This window comes from Dunckerocampus dactyliophorus, chromosome 3 (genome assembly GCF_027744805.1).
Source record: "Dunckerocampus dactyliophorus isolate RoL2022-P2 chromosome 3, RoL_Ddac_1.1, whole genome shotgun sequence".
Taxonomy (NCBI): Eukaryota; Metazoa; Chordata; class Actinopteri; order Syngnathiformes; family Syngnathidae; genus Dunckerocampus; species Dunckerocampus dactyliophorus.
In genome coordinates this window covers 2,122,996-2,137,998 of record NC_072821.1, presented here as the reverse complement: position 1 = coordinate 2,137,998, position 15,003 = coordinate 2,122,996, and the positions used below count along the sequence as shown (strand labels likewise).

General features: G+C 42.6%; 2 protein-coding genes across 5 annotated transcripts in view; both read right to left on the bottom strand.

The window, feature by feature from the left end:
- The window catches only part of LOC129178056 (thrombospondin type-1 domain-containing protein 4-like), a 32,651-nt gene extending 21,832 nt beyond the window's left edge, over window positions 1-10,819 (bottom strand). Inside the window, exons 1-7 of the mRNA XM_054769780.1 lie at window positions 9,414-10,819; window positions 7,855-7,901; window positions 7,690-7,756; window positions 6,213-6,502; window positions 4,354-4,669; window positions 2,789-2,891; window positions 2,376-2,515 (exon numbers count right to left, since the gene is read on the bottom strand). Coding sequence (XP_054625755.1) covers window positions 2,376-2,515; window positions 2,789-2,891; window positions 4,354-4,669; window positions 6,213-6,502; window positions 7,690-7,756; window positions 7,855-7,883 — 945 coding nt within the window. The 5' untranslated portion in view covers window positions 7,884-7,901; window positions 9,414-10,819. The remainder of the gene's footprint in view (window positions 1-2,375; window positions 2,516-2,788; window positions 2,892-4,353; window positions 4,670-6,212; window positions 6,503-7,689; window positions 7,757-7,854; window positions 7,902-9,413) is intronic.
- A 210-nt stretch (window positions 10,820-11,029) lies between these two features.
- LOC129178058 (leucine-rich repeat-containing protein 49) overlaps window positions 11,030-15,003 on the bottom strand; it is a 49,812-nt gene continuing 45,838 nt past the window's right edge. For 3 of the 4 annotated variants that reach the window (XM_054769786.1, XM_054769787.1, XM_054769784.1), the window contains exons 17-18: window positions 13,638-13,791; window positions 11,030-11,964 (exon numbers count right to left, since the gene is read on the bottom strand). In XM_054769786.1, coding sequence (XP_054625761.1) covers window positions 11,755-11,964; window positions 13,638-13,791 — 364 coding nt within the window. In that variant the 3' untranslated portion in view covers window positions 11,030-11,754. The remainder of the gene's footprint in view (window positions 11,965-13,637; window positions 13,792-15,003) is intronic. The other variant, XM_054769785.1, reaches the window with a different exon arrangement.

The following is a 15,003-nucleotide window of genomic DNA, read 5'->3' as shown; positions in this document are numbered from 1 at the left end:
CGGACTTCAAGCATGTCAGCGCCAGCGGGCCAGAAGGAGACAGACAGCAGTCCAGGATCAGGACGTATGGTCCAACGCTGAGACATGAATCTGTCATCTCCTTCACGTCTTAAGTCCTCTGCCACCGTTTGCCTGGACTGTCCTACAACTGGAATTCTCATACGCAGACTTTGTACGGTAGCGGCCCCACAAGATTCAAGACTCCGCTGCCCTTTCAGTCAACTCTGACCTCCTTAACTCACTGCCAGACAATTCCGGAGTGATGTGGATACCGTCACCACGATCCCACGAGCATGTGCAAAGGTCCTGTTGGCCGCCGACCCGCATCCGTTTATGGGAAAAGCAGTTTGAAAAGTCTGGTAGTGATGCTCGGCATGTTGACGCTCCTGAGCCTCAGGAAGTTGTCTCAGCATGTTTGGACTTGGGACAACGTCAACACGCCCACAAGCGCCCAGACTCTCAGGATGCATTCCTTGAAAGCACTTCAGTGGTTTGCTACCTACAACTAGAACATTACCTGGAGTGTGTAGGTTGTTTTTTGTTTTTTTTTACCATAAACGTTGTTTATGGTATGTTTATTTATTTATTATGTTTATTTCACCGAAAGCGCTCAGAGGACGGGCCGTTCATTGGAAGCACGCTGTCATTTCCTCAAGGTCAAAACTCAGTCAATGTATACAACACCTTCATGTCTTTACTATGATAATGGAGGGGAATGGCCACATGCTCGCTATATGGCGCATCGCAGCAGCAACAGAACCAATGTTGCAATAGCAGTAAGGAGTAAACTGCTCAGCCTGCACTGATAGCGGTGACGAGTTCACTGCAAACAACAGTACGGCAAGCGGAACACTAATTTGTTTATTTTCACACCGACAGCTGAGTAGAGACATTTTAAAGTGCATGCAGAGGTAGATGAAGTTGCCGGATGGTGATCTCTTATGATACTTCAAATGATTAGCACAGGTAATTGGTTCCAGACCCAACCGTGGTAAGTGAATGTTCATAAATGACATTTCTTCATAGTTAGAGCACATAAAACCTGTTTACAACCTTCTAAATATGTTTTTGAACATTATTAAAGCCCTCTCAACATGAAATAACACCTCTATAGTCACCTTTACACTCACATGACCCAATCTGGAGGACATTAAACATAAATAAGACATAAGACAGACTCACACCTCAACCTTGACAGAGTTCCTTATTGTTTTATTTTTTACTTCCTATTCCGGACAGTACTTCCTGCAGTACTTCCTGCATGCAGTACTTCCTGCAGTACTTGCTGCAGTGGCTATTGTCTCATCAATGTGACATGACTGACACCTAGTGACACGCATCATCACAACGTCTTGAAATGCACCTTTTGTATTTTCTTTCATTTTGCCATTTTTATACTTGAAAATGCTTAATTTAGGCAACAAAGAGACCCTTGTTTGCGCCGCTGCTGGTTAGCATGTCTTGTTTTTACTTGTGATGTGCGGATCAATGCTGAAATCTCGATACTTCCGATACCAGCTCTTAATGCTCTAAAATCAATGCTCAAATCAAAATATCGATCATTTTCATACATCATGTACATCACCTTAATATAAAATACAAGAAATATATAATATCATATATAAAATCCTAATATAAAAAGAAACACACTACTTTTTCAAATTTGCACAAAGTATTGCTGATACCAGCCTGAATTTTACACAGTATCGGAACGGAAACAAAATCAGCGGTATTGCGGGTCACTTGTTTTTACTGATGCATTCAATGTAGCTTGGTTTTTGTAGTGTCCCTGTGTACTATCGCCATACTGTGCGGCCGTGCATCGGAGAAGCAGTTTGACAACATCCCAGTCTGACTTACAAGCCCAGAAGCACTTGACAAGCTCATCAGTGCTGGTTTCTATGACCAGAGCAGTCCTGGTTCATTCTAGCCACATGTTTTGGCGTTACTGCTCACCCGGGAAGGGAGGATTTCCGGGTCGAATGACTAGAGCGGTCCGAGTCGAACAATGAAGGGGAAAAAAAGTCACCTCCCTTTTGGCGGATGAGAAGGAGCGTGCGGAACAGAGCAGGAAGTGAACGCACCGCTTTGGACGGACGGACAGAAAGGTGATCCTTCTTTGTTAAGACGTGCAAAGATCACATTCGCTCCTACGCAGCAGCTTGTCATTCCAAATGCGACGGGTGTGTTTTAGCCACTTGGAAGGGAAAAGAGGGTTGAAAGTACAAAGAGTCCTCATTTGATCCAAACGTCCTGTTGACCTCAGCTTCAGTCCTGAGAAGTACACTGTCCTTGCTCACTGCAAACCTCTGCTGCCCCCTCCTGGCCGTGCATCTTAGCTAGATGAATAAATAGATAATGGGGTGCCATCCTACCGTGCACTGTCCCTCCACACACACAGAAGAAGAATCATTGCGTCCGCAGGGCGTCCCGTCAATCACCTTATCGGACAGTCGCACATAGAACCTGAAGCCCGCCGCCCGACAGTTGAGCTGGCAGAGTTGACCGCCCACAACTGAAAGCAGATTTAAAGTGAAAGGAAACATGATCATGCTGCCTTTTGACATCTGAGAACATGAACTGGACTTGTTTCCGAGAATTTGACCACAAACCAAGGACGATTGAACAATTTGGAGCGAGTATTCTTTATTGTATTTATTTGTATTTGCCAGGCAAGAAAAGAATAACTCACAGGTCAGGAGAACGCGACCTCAGAACTAGTAAACGTTATCATTGGTGTTTATTTCTTCGACGACGTATTTACCATGAAATGAGAAATGATGCTTACCTTCATGAAAGGGCTCCCACTCGTACAGTCGGCCCATAAAAGGCTGCTTGTTGAAGGTGGAACACTGAACAGCTCTGATGTGTTTGCCGGACGCAGGACAGGCCTGGAAATCAACATAAACGTCAGAGCACGACCTTTGCAGGAACGCTCAACCAACCTGAGGGCCAACCGTTTATGAAAAACACAAAAAGGTTTGTACTTTGAAGAGAAAATGCTGGTAGAATTGCACTAAAAGTCTTAATGTTGCTAAAGTGAAGTCAAAACGTGAGGATAAAGGACAAAAACCATCATTTCACAAGAATGAAGTAATAGTGTGAGGAAAATGCCATTTTAGTAGCATGAAGTTGAAATGTTAAAGAAAAAAGTTGTTTTGTTTTTTTTAACGTATGGTATTTTTGGAAGAAGGGGGGGAATTTATAACATGGGAATAAAGTGTAAACATCAGGAGAAGAAAAGAAGTTGAACTATTTGGAAAACTATACAAAAAAATCAATAGCAGAAATGATACCAAAGTAAAGTCCAAATATTAACGGAAAAAAGTAGTTTTGTAATGGAAAAAAAGTTGCAATTTTATGAGAATAAACTAAAATGAGGAAAAACATCATTTTAGTAACAACGTTGAAATAAAGAAAGAATTCATTACTGTTTTAAAAGATATCAAGTTAAAATTACGAGAAGAAAATTTACAAGAGGAAAGCTGAAATGAAATAGTTGGAAAATTAAAAAAAATCAAGAAATGGAAAAACAGCTGCAATTTTACGGGAATAAAGTCAAAATACTAGTCATAATCGAATGAAGCACAAAAGTCCCAATTTTACAAGAATAAAGTCGTATTATTATGGAAAAAAAACATCATTTTAGTAGCATTTTCCCGATATTACAAAAGGTGAAGTGCAGGTTTTTCCTGAGCTACATGTAGCTTCTTAGCACATCTCGATGTGTTGCTTTACGAAACATCATCCTTTCACTTTTCACTCTGTGGCCCTCGCTGGAAAACGTTAGGACAGCCCTGCTTTAAAACGGGTTTTTACACTATTATACTCATTAAAAATGTTAGATTATTACTGGAAAACTTCTTTTTTTACATTAGTATGACAATTCCAAAAGTTCAAATGCGACTGAAAACATTGCTCGTGTAGGTAATAAAGGTTTTATTCTAGCCACAGTTTGACCCTGGAACAGATGAATTTTCCTATGTTTGAAATCCAAACAAACGAGGAGGTCCAATGCCAACGTCTCTCCTTGACCCCGCAGCGAGGCTTTGTTTGTTCCCAAAGGTGGGTGAGGACAAGGTTACACACAAAAAAACAAACATGGAATGAATGAAGTATGACGACGTAGAGAATTCCTTTTTGTGCCTCCAGGAAGTCCACATTACCCGATGGGCTTTATTGTGTTTAGATTAGAAGCAGGTTCCTGTGAGTTCTGTTAGGATCTACACGAGCCTGGACTGTGGTTTACTTTACCTTGGTGACAATACCCAGAACCACTGACGCTCTTCGACTGCATCATGACGCATGCAAGCGGCCACTAAGTTGATGATATGCGTTATTAAAAATGCGTACATTACTGCTGCAGAGCCTGTGGCGAGCGTGCTCCCCTGTACAAAAAGAAGTGGGCAGGGGGTCGTACGGCCTCTCCGCTTTCTGCTGCTGGGATCCGGGACTCTGTCTGGCCGAGCCCTGCCGGTAGAGCGGCGCCCACAGGTGCTGCGTTTGGGCTGTGCTGTGGTGACGCGACCTGAGGCCAACACGCTGGGAGGAAGCGGAGCGTTTGTGTCTGTTGGGGCGGTGGACCCGCCCAGAAGCAGTCTGGTCCGCGCTGGAATGCAAAGGAGCTTTTCCATAGCCGTACCTGCCTGGCGTGATGGGACCAATCCTCCTGAAGACACAATAAAACATGCTCAACCCTTCTTCTACACTTTAAACAATCTTTCACATTTTGGGTCAGTCTCAGGACCCTCAAACCCAAACTAAGAACCTACTGTATGGTCATCATTTTGTCTCCATGGATTCCCCCCGCTTTCTGTTGTGTTATTTGTTCAAAGGCAACAGGAAGTGGATCTTAAAGCTGCCAAGCACAAGCCGAGCCTTTGACTGAGCTTTGCACAGTGTGAGGTTTGAGGAAGCGGGTCAGGCAGGCTTTCAGACCCAACGCCTCAGCATGCAGCCCAGATGCTGCTGTATTTCCTGGACAAATGCTGTAACCATTGGAACCGAAAAGGAAAACAGCACTTGTTTGTTGTTTGTTTCTGATTTCTTGATGGTCTAGTGGCGGCAGGATTTGGCAGTCCTCGCTAAGTTGAGAACCACGAGATCACAGGTTAGTCAGGCTAGCTGAAAACATCCAAAGACTCACAATGGCCTCCGATGTTTACGAAAAGACATACTGTACGTTAGGTCCATGGAAGACATTCATGTTCATTTGCCTTTCATCGTCACTAAAAAAAACAGGTTAGTTGAAGTCGCTAGCTTGGCTTTATGTTTTGTTGACAAAAACACGTACGTTAAATTTGTTGATGACTAAATTGCATTTAATGTTATAAATAACGCGTACGTTAGATTTGTTGACGACAAAATCGCCTGTAACGTTAGCAAAAACACGTACGCTAGATTTGTAGATGACTAAATCGCCGGTAATGTTAGCACAAACGTGTCCATGCAATTTGTTGATTACTAAATCACCTTTAATGTTAGCAACAATGCGTACGTTACATTTGTTGATGACTGAATGGTCTTTAAAAATAACAAAAACACGTACGAAATTTGTTGACGACCAAATTGCCTTTAATGTTAGCAAAAATGTGTACGTTACATTTGTTGGAGACTGAATCACCTTTAATAATAAAAACACGTGCATTAGATTTGTTGACAACAAAATCGCATTGGACTTTGGCAAAAACACGTACTCTAGATTTCTTGATGACTAAATCGCCTTTAATTTTTGGAAAAACACGTTTTTTAGAATAGCTGACGATTAAATGGCCTTGAACACGTTTGATTTGTTGAGTTAAAAAGTCATACATTAGACTTGTTGATTAAATCGCCTTTAATGTTAGCAAACCCACGTAAGTTAGATTTGTTCATGAGTGAATTGCCTTTAACATTAGCAAAAACGCGTACGTTAGATTTGTTAGCAATTTAAATCACCTGTAATATTTTGCAAAAGCGTGTACGTTAAATTTGTTGATGACTAAATTGCTTTTAACGTTAGGCCGTAAGTTCAATTTGGCAACTGAATCGCCTTTGATGAGAGAAAAAATGCGTACGTTAGGTTTGTTGACGACAAAATCGCCTTTAACTTTAGCAAAAGCATGTGGCCGTTAGCACGTTTGATTTGTTGAGTTAGCAAAAAGTCGTACGTTAGATTTGTTGATTAAATCACTTTTACGGTAAATAATGACTTGCATGCAATGTTGCAGTACCTGCGTCCACCAGGTGGCGTCGCCATCACGTGATGCAGTTCCTGCCGACCTCCGCTGTCAGACCATCTCCCGGCGTCTCGGTACGCAGGAACTGAAGGTTTCAAGGCTGAGATGACGTGTCCCTGGCGTAAGGAGGGCATGTGCACCCGCAGGCAGGGTCTACTCCTCTCCTGTACGCCACTTCCGCAGGTCAGAGAGCAGGCCGACCAGGACCCCCAGGTGCCCCAGGAGCCCCGAAGTCCTCCATAGTCTGCCCTCAAGTCCTGCAGGGCGGCTGTCCTGTGGGGGACCTGCAACAACGTGATGCCGAACATCTTCATCTCTAAGTCTTAAACGTCCTCACAAGTCAGTGATCTCATCTCAAAGAGCTCCAGTCCAGGTTTTTAAGTGTTGGCCAGCAGCCCTTCTCCATCTTCCTGGCTCTGTCTTTCTTTGAGACATTTAAGTCAACTTAGTGTTGGACAAGTACGGTGCCGGGCAGGGTTTACTGCGGAGCTGCTTAAGCAGTCCCGTTCACCAGCGCCCAGGCGGTTTGGACTTCTTTTGGTAACTTTTGAGTTACATTAAACAGTCTGGTCTGGTCTGGTCTGGTCTGGTCTGGTCTGGTCTGGTCTGGTGAGTGGAGCCAAGATTTAACGATGGTAACCATTTTAACGCTGCAATGGCTTACTGTAAATGCTCTACTCGTAGCCGGGGTGTTTATTTACTTAAACACCAACACGGGACGAGGCGTTCATTGGAAGCGGCCTGTAATTGGAGAGAGGCTGAACTATTTATTTTACTTGAACTCGTTCAGTACCAAAGACGTTCCCCTGATGACGCAACTCTCCACTCATGGATTTCACTTCGGAGCAGTTTGAAGCCATAAAAACGGCCACAAGGTGGCAGACGTGCATTATGCCAGAGCTCGGCAGAGCTGATTACTAAAGAACGGAAAACGGTAGAAACAGTCTTTTTTTTCCCGATGAAAGACGGGAGTCTCATCTTTCTTTTGGTAGGCTCCGTGTTTATAAAGCCATAGAAAGCCTTGAACGATCAGTCAAAATGGTCTACAAGGGCCGCTACTGGAGGGGTTGTCTTTTGAAAAACGGCTGGGATTGAATGAGTTAATAATGATTTGGAGTGCATGAGAAAGTAAAAAGAGGAAAACTTGCTTCCTTTGACCACAAGGTCATTTATGAAAAAAGTATATTGCACAAAACAGCAGCAACAGGACCAATGTTGTAATAGCAGTAAGTCAGTGTCAATGTTTTCCGACCGTTTGCTGTGATTGGCTGTTTTAGACCACGCGCCACCTACGGGGGACTTGAGATCAACTGAAGAGAGGTGTTCACTGGACAATGACTTGAGCTGAACTGTGGAAGTTGGTTGACAGCTGACGAGACGCTCGCTGTCCCTAACGGTCAGAGAGGCCAGAAGAGTCCGACAACATGAGAAGTGAAGCTGGCGCGTGTTTGGACTCGGTGGCGCCGCTCACCTTCCTGTGGTCTGTCGTGTGCTGGCACCTCAGAGGCTCCGAGCAAAGCAGGAGAAACGCCAAACCCCTACACGGCACATGGTTGCACATCGGTTATTATTCATTTCACATAAACAAGAAGATGCGCTGACGGCGCTGCTTTTAGCTCCAAAACAGCGGTTTCACCTGATGATCCACGTGCACGCTCCCCGCATTGTTGATGGCCGTTTCCACTTGGACACACAGACCAAGAAACAGAAATTAGAATGCAGACTTGCTCAAACATTTGAACCAGTTTGCAAAGCAATACCACTGATACTCTGTCAGCGTTTATCTTCTTACATTTACACTTCTTCCGATTGCACAACCTGGATCAGATCTGGAATGACTCTGCTTTGACATTAATGTATACACATCAAGTATAATGTACTTATTCTTTTTTCCCAAAACGCTCCAGTTCTAATAGAATTTTCCCTCAAGTGATCAATTAATTAAAAACCTAAAAATATATTTCTACATTTTCATTATCCATCCATCCATTTTCTACACCGCTTCTCCTCATTAAGGTCGCGGGTATGCTGGAGCCTATCCCAGCTGACTTGGGGCGACAGGCGGGGTACACCCTGGACTGGTCGCCAGCCAGTCTTTCATTAGACAACAATTCATAATTAATTTAATTAAAATACATCTCTTGAAAAAACTACAGACATAAATTGTACTGTTATGACAATTTAAAAATATAAATGATAAAAAATATGAAATATGATAAATGTCTTTACATTTTTTATTTCAAATGTTATTGTTATAGAATATATATTGGAATAATATTAACATTTAAATAATATTAAAAATAGATGTAATGTTTTTGATTACATGTTTTCAATTTATGGTAAAAAAAACAAAAGTGGCTCAGGAGGTGGAGCAGGTCGTCCAGAAACCGGAAGGTTGGTGGTTCAATCGTCGCTCCCCCAACCCAGTCACTGTTGTTGTGTCCTTGGGCAAGACACTTCACCCACCTGTGCTGCCCACCCTGGTGTGTGAATGTTTGGTGGTGGTCGGAGAGGCCGTAGGCGCAAACTGGCAGCCACGCTTCTGTCAGACTACCCCGTGGCAGCTGTGGATACAGATGTAGCTTACCACCACCAGTGTGTGGCTGAGAAGTGAATGAATAATGGGTTCACTTCTTTGTGAAGTGCATTGGCTGCCTTGAAAAGCACTATATAAAATATAATACATTATTATTGAATTCATGCCAAAAAATGTATGTACAGGCCTCACCAAAACTTCCCCAGGTTATTAAAAAATAAAGAAATACTGTAAAACAAGTGTTGGGACAATACGCAGTTTTACTCACATTACAGACACTTCTAAAAAGGGACACAAACTATTTTAATGCTCTTTTCTTGATTCATGTGTTTTCATGACAAATGAGTCTTTTTGAGAGTTATTATTTTCGCATCCTGACTCATTCATTCATTCCAGTCACATTAAAAAGTGAACTAGACGACACTGAGGTCAACAGCCAGGCATAACATTGCCTGATTTGGGAAAAACACTCTTAATAACCCCCCACTTGACCACGTGAGTTGATCTACGACCTCTGGCTCCTAATGAGGGACACCCCCACCACCGCCCCTTTCAAGACGGACATAAACAGCAACTTCCCAGACTTCCTCTTGTGTATGTTGCACTGAATCAGCCATACCGCACGCAGGCACACGAACAGCACAATAGTAAACACTTACCTGTGTGTGTTCCTAAACTCCAGCGGACATGCTCTACTCTGCAGGATCCCTTGCACAGGTTCCAAACATGAATCCACTTTCAGTCCAGGTTTGCTCCTGTCCGCACACCCCACCTGCCGAATCAAGGGAAACACGCATCTCTGCTCCAAGTAAAGGTCAAATCCAAACGCAGAAAACCACCAAAGTCATCCTGTTTGGCTCTGGTGCTTCTGCTTTAGACGGGGACACACACACACGCGCGCGAGCACACACACTGACTGAATGACAGAAGCGCTGCAGAGGCGACATACAGTTAGAAAAGCACTCTTTTGCGCCCCCTGGCGGACTACAACTCTGTGGCGTTGAATTCCCTGCAGGTTGCTCTGGTTGGAAGCGGAAGATTGTTCGACACTCATCGGCCACTTCATTAGGTACACCTGCAGCACCTAAATGAGCTACTGGGACGATAATAATGATCTGTTTGAAAAGTCGTTGTTATTCTCCATGCATCTGTCTGCAGGGGGCTGGGGAAGGCGGGGGGGCTAACCTTTGACTCCAGTGTGTACAAATCCTTCACAGACACAAACAAACCCCCAATTAAAGCGTCAATTATGAAGCGCTATTGTTCTACATGAACCCACCAGAAGCATCCCCGTGTGAGACAAGGGCACAAAAATACATCATAATCATACTAAATATCACAACATAGAAAGCACTACATTCCCACTTCAAAATAAGGAAAATAAATGAGAAGAACAAATAATTCATGGAAAAAAATTCAAATGTCGTACAGGAATTTATATGAATAGAGGAGACAAGATATTAAAGCTGCCGTGACTCTCCCTGGTTGGGACTGCGTCATTAAACCGGGGTTAAAAACACCAATTATTCACGCATGGTTTGCATGAGCAGATGGTCCAGACCTGGTGAAGCCTCCACGACCCTTCAGGGACATTCCAGTGTGAGTTCACGCGACTCCTAAGATCTCAGAGTTACATATGTAAAGAATGATTTGTGGGAAAACTGCTTTAAAAATAGCTAAAATTATTTTTTAGGTATAATTACCTAAAAAAATGCATTTTGTATGAAAATAACAATAAGCAACCATACCGTAATGTAATTCTTCTTATTATAAGAACATTTTATTTATATGTTTATACAAATTAAACTTCATTATTTATGTTTGTTATGTTATGTTATTAACGTTATGTTATGTTATGTTATGAATGTTTTAAAGATCTGTAACATTATTTAAAATTGTTTAGTTTAAATAATAATATACAACCATACCCTAAATGGACACCTGGACTCTATTTCTGCTTATTCTTAGAATAATACAATTTTACTCGTACTTTTATATAAATTAAACTTCATTGTATTTTTGTGGGAATTTTTTTTGTTATTCTGTAAGATTGAAAATGATTAAAAAATGCATTTGTGCAAATAAAAAGAAACATTCTTCCCCCCCCCCAAATAAAAACCTGGTACTTTATTTCTACAGTATTTACTTCTATCACTATATATATATATATATTTACATTTTTAATATAAATTAGACCTAATTATTTCTTTGTGAAAACAGTTTAAAAATCTGTAACTTTATTTAAAATGATTTTAAAATGCACTTGTGCAAATAATAATAAACAAGCATACCCTAAATAGACACCTGGTACTTTATTTCTATTTATTATTATTATACTATTGTATTTGTATTTTTATGCCAATTAAACTTCATTGTAATATTGTGTAAAATGTTTTTAAAAAATCTGCAACATTATGAAAAATTCTTTAAAAATGCATTTGTGCAAATAATAATAAACATCCTTACCCTCAATAGATGCCTGGTGCTGTCTGCGGTTGCGTTTCATCATGGCCACGACATGAGGAAGCCTGGTGAATATGTTCAGTCCTGTTAGGAGACATGCTTGGGACAGGCAAGGAGGTGTACGCAAATCGCGTGTCGATAGAGAATTTATTTGACTACCAAGTGCAGAATGACAGAGAAATCCGGTGTTAATAAACAAAGTGTCCTGCGTCAGGCAAGGAGACAGTGAGGAACATGAGATGAACACATGAGGTTTAAGACACTGCAAAGTTCATTGTAAAGAGAAAAAAAAAGGTCCTGGTCAGTTCAAGCTGATGATGCTGATGACTCTCTTCAAGTATGATGCAGCTCCAGAGAACTGTCCCGACTATACATTCAATCCACGGGTCCTTAAAGTGGTCTACATCCATCAGGAGAAGGTGCTTCCCCCACGCGACTAGGGGAGATAAACCTGTCAGGCTCAAAAAGTCAGTTAAGTGGAAAGATCAGGAGGTGAGAGCGTGTCGTTACTGGTAAAGATGGACGACGGCGAGGCGTTCACTTAGAGAGCTTGGCAAGGCTGGCTTGGCGAAAGGCCGCTCGGTCCCTCATCTCCAGCACGCAGTCCCTCACCATGTCGGCAAACATGGAGGGCCACAGCGTGTGGAGGGCCTCGCCCTTCAGGTTGGTGTCTGAGGCCCTGCACACCAGGTCCTGGAGGTACTGGTCCACCATGGCGGCGCGCTCTGATGGCTCCACTGCACCCTCCTGTGAAGGCAGGACGACAAACGATCATGGGAAGGACTTTTGTATGGTAATTTCCGGTGTATAAGCCGTTACTTTTTTCTTAAACTTTCAACCCTGCGGCTTATACAGCGGTGCGGCTAATTTATGGCTACATTCAGGAAACGGTAGCTCTTTCTTTGGCAGGAGCCAATCAAGAGCTACGGGTGCACTCACAATGAGCTTGTCAAACCACTGCAAATCGCAGGAGGTCATTCTATATAACAGCATAACAACACTCACTGTGTCGTCTTACTAAGTTTACTTACAACACTACATTCGTCACACAGCAACTTAAAACTCAAAAGGTGTACCTGATGAATATAAAACACATCCATTGGGGCCCTGCAATGATGTCAGCCTCCGTCTGGTGGGCAGGGGGAGCATTGCAGCGCTATCCACTTTTTTCGATGCTTGTTGTCCTCCAATGAATTCTTCTGGCAGTAATGCATTATGGGTAGATGCTAAAATAGCTGCTGTTTGTTATTTTAAACTCGTATTGGTACTTGTAACGCATATTTCCTCTGTGTCTTTTGAGTGTTAAGTTGCTGTGTGAGGAGTTTAACGTTGTTTGTAAGATGACGCCACTGTTATGTTGAGTAATGACCTCCTGTAATTTCCAACTTGTTGACAAGCTTGTCGTGAGTTCTTTCATAGCTCATGACTGGCTCCTGTCAAATAAAGAGCTGCCTGGTCCTCACGGACTGGTGCACGCCACAATATGTCATTTTATGACATGGACACGTGCGGCTTATACACCAGAATTTACAGTGCAAGATGTTACCACAAAGTCGGAAGCTGCTAAAGTTGGTTAATTGAATTGTTAAAGGTCCCATATTATACTATTTTTCACCAATTTCAAATGTGTCTCAGAGGTTCCGCATTTTTTTAAACATGTGTTGTCCAAAATGTAGCCTTGATGCTGGAATTTAGAGCGTTCTCCAGGCAACACTCCGATTTGTGTGTCTGTTGTACACTTCATCCACTTTTTACATATACACTTGTCCAACGTAATAGATGCCATATGTCACATACAACAGCATACGGTCGTCCCCTAGCATTAGCATGCTACCAAGGTAACCAGTTAGCCTCCAATGTATTTACTCTAAACTTAAGAAAGGGTTTCAAACGGAGTGGGGAAGAAGGACAAAGTAAGAAGCTGAAAACTTACCACTTCCGCACAGAATGGGAGGAAAACTTTTTTTACGATCATGTCAGGCATGCCATGACTGACTCCATGCAGTGTTAAAGGAAAATTGCATTTTCTGGGGATTTTGCCCATCATCCACATGTTTCATATAAGGATTGTGGATGACTGGCAAAATTCCCCCAAAAAAGCACAGTTTTCCTTTAAGCTAATGTCTCATCAATGTAACATTCCTGATGCCTAGTGACCAGAATACGACATATGACGTGTCTTTCAATCATTTTTTGACTAATAAAAAGTCATAGTCCACCACAAAACAGTGATCATTTATTGATTTTTGAAAAGGCGTTTTTCTCCAAAGTGGTGCAAACAGTGGAGGGAGATGATCACGTTTGATGCTCATATACCGGCCCTAGGGGCACATGCTACTGTTAGAACATCATTACACTGGATGGCCATTTTGCATAACAGGGGACCTTGAAAGAGGACTTCTGATCATGTAAATGCGGACCTCAGGGCTGTCCATGCTGCTGTCCCGGCTCGGGTAGTTGAACAGGGCTCGGCTCAGACCTTCTCCCAGGAGCTTCCCGTTGTCTCGCAGCTCCTCAGGGCTGAGCCCCGCCCGCCGGCCACGCCCCTCCAACAGGAACTGCAGCTGGCGCTTCCTCCAGGGCGAGAAAGAAGAGACAGGAGCCAACGAGCGAGAGAGTGAGTGACGTGACAGTAAAATAACAATCTGTGGCTTGTTAATACAGTCTCAGTGGCGGCCAGCACATTCCTTACAATTCGTTAGAAGTGGAGTGCACAAGCATGCACTGAAAACAATGCAACCTGAAATCATCTGTTTCCGAGTTGAAAAACAAGTACACTACTATTTCTTACTCATATACTCATTATGCACGGCACATTTTGAGAATGATTTGGAGTACATGAGAAAGTGGAACGGAAAATGTAGCTCTCTTTGTCCACATGCTCAAGTATACTGCACAACACAGCAGCAACAGAACCGATGTTGCAATAGCGCAAACGGCGCTGATGAGTTCATTGTAAGAACGGTACGACGCGTGTAACACGCATGACGTTCACAATTAGTGCAATGGACATTTTAAAGCACATGCAGAGGTAGATAAGGCTGACACATCCTGCAAACGCAACTCCAGTCGCCCCACGCTACAACGCGGTTCCAACATCACGCCCTCACTTTATCACGGTTTTTCACAAAGTAAGTAATTAATTAACGCTCGCTGTTTTGTGGTTGAATACGCCCTGTTAGTGAAAATAAAAGACGTACCAAAGGAAAGATTAGACTCCCGTCTTTCGTCCAAAAAAAAAGTTTGTTTCTACCTTTTTCCGTTCTTTAGTAATCCGCAGTAGAACATAGGTAAGTTTCAGGGAAATACCACTTCCCTTTTTGAAAGGTTACATTTCAAGCATAACTTTCACTTTGACACAAATATTTTTTGCTTTTTGACAGCTCAAATATCTAAACAACTATACCACAACATAAACAACACAAAAAAGGGCTTGTTTTACATTTAAAAAAAACAATTTATTGACAAATAGAAAACCATGAACTATTTACAATTTTCACATTTGGAACTGAACTACGTGTGTGTGTGTGTGTGTGTGTGCGTGTGTGTGTGTGTGTGTGTGTGTGTGTGTGTGCATGCCTTAAAATTTCCCTACAGTGTGTGACCTGCACGCTACACTCCTCCATGCTCTCTCACTTCCTCCTTCCTGTCATGTGTGATTGTGCGTCCACATGATCCCTGCCAAGCGCTAAGGAAATGCACTTCTGCCACCTTGTGGCCGTTTTTATGGCTTGAAAAGTGAAATCCATTAGTGGAGAGTTGCGTCACCACCTCTTTTTGCCTCTC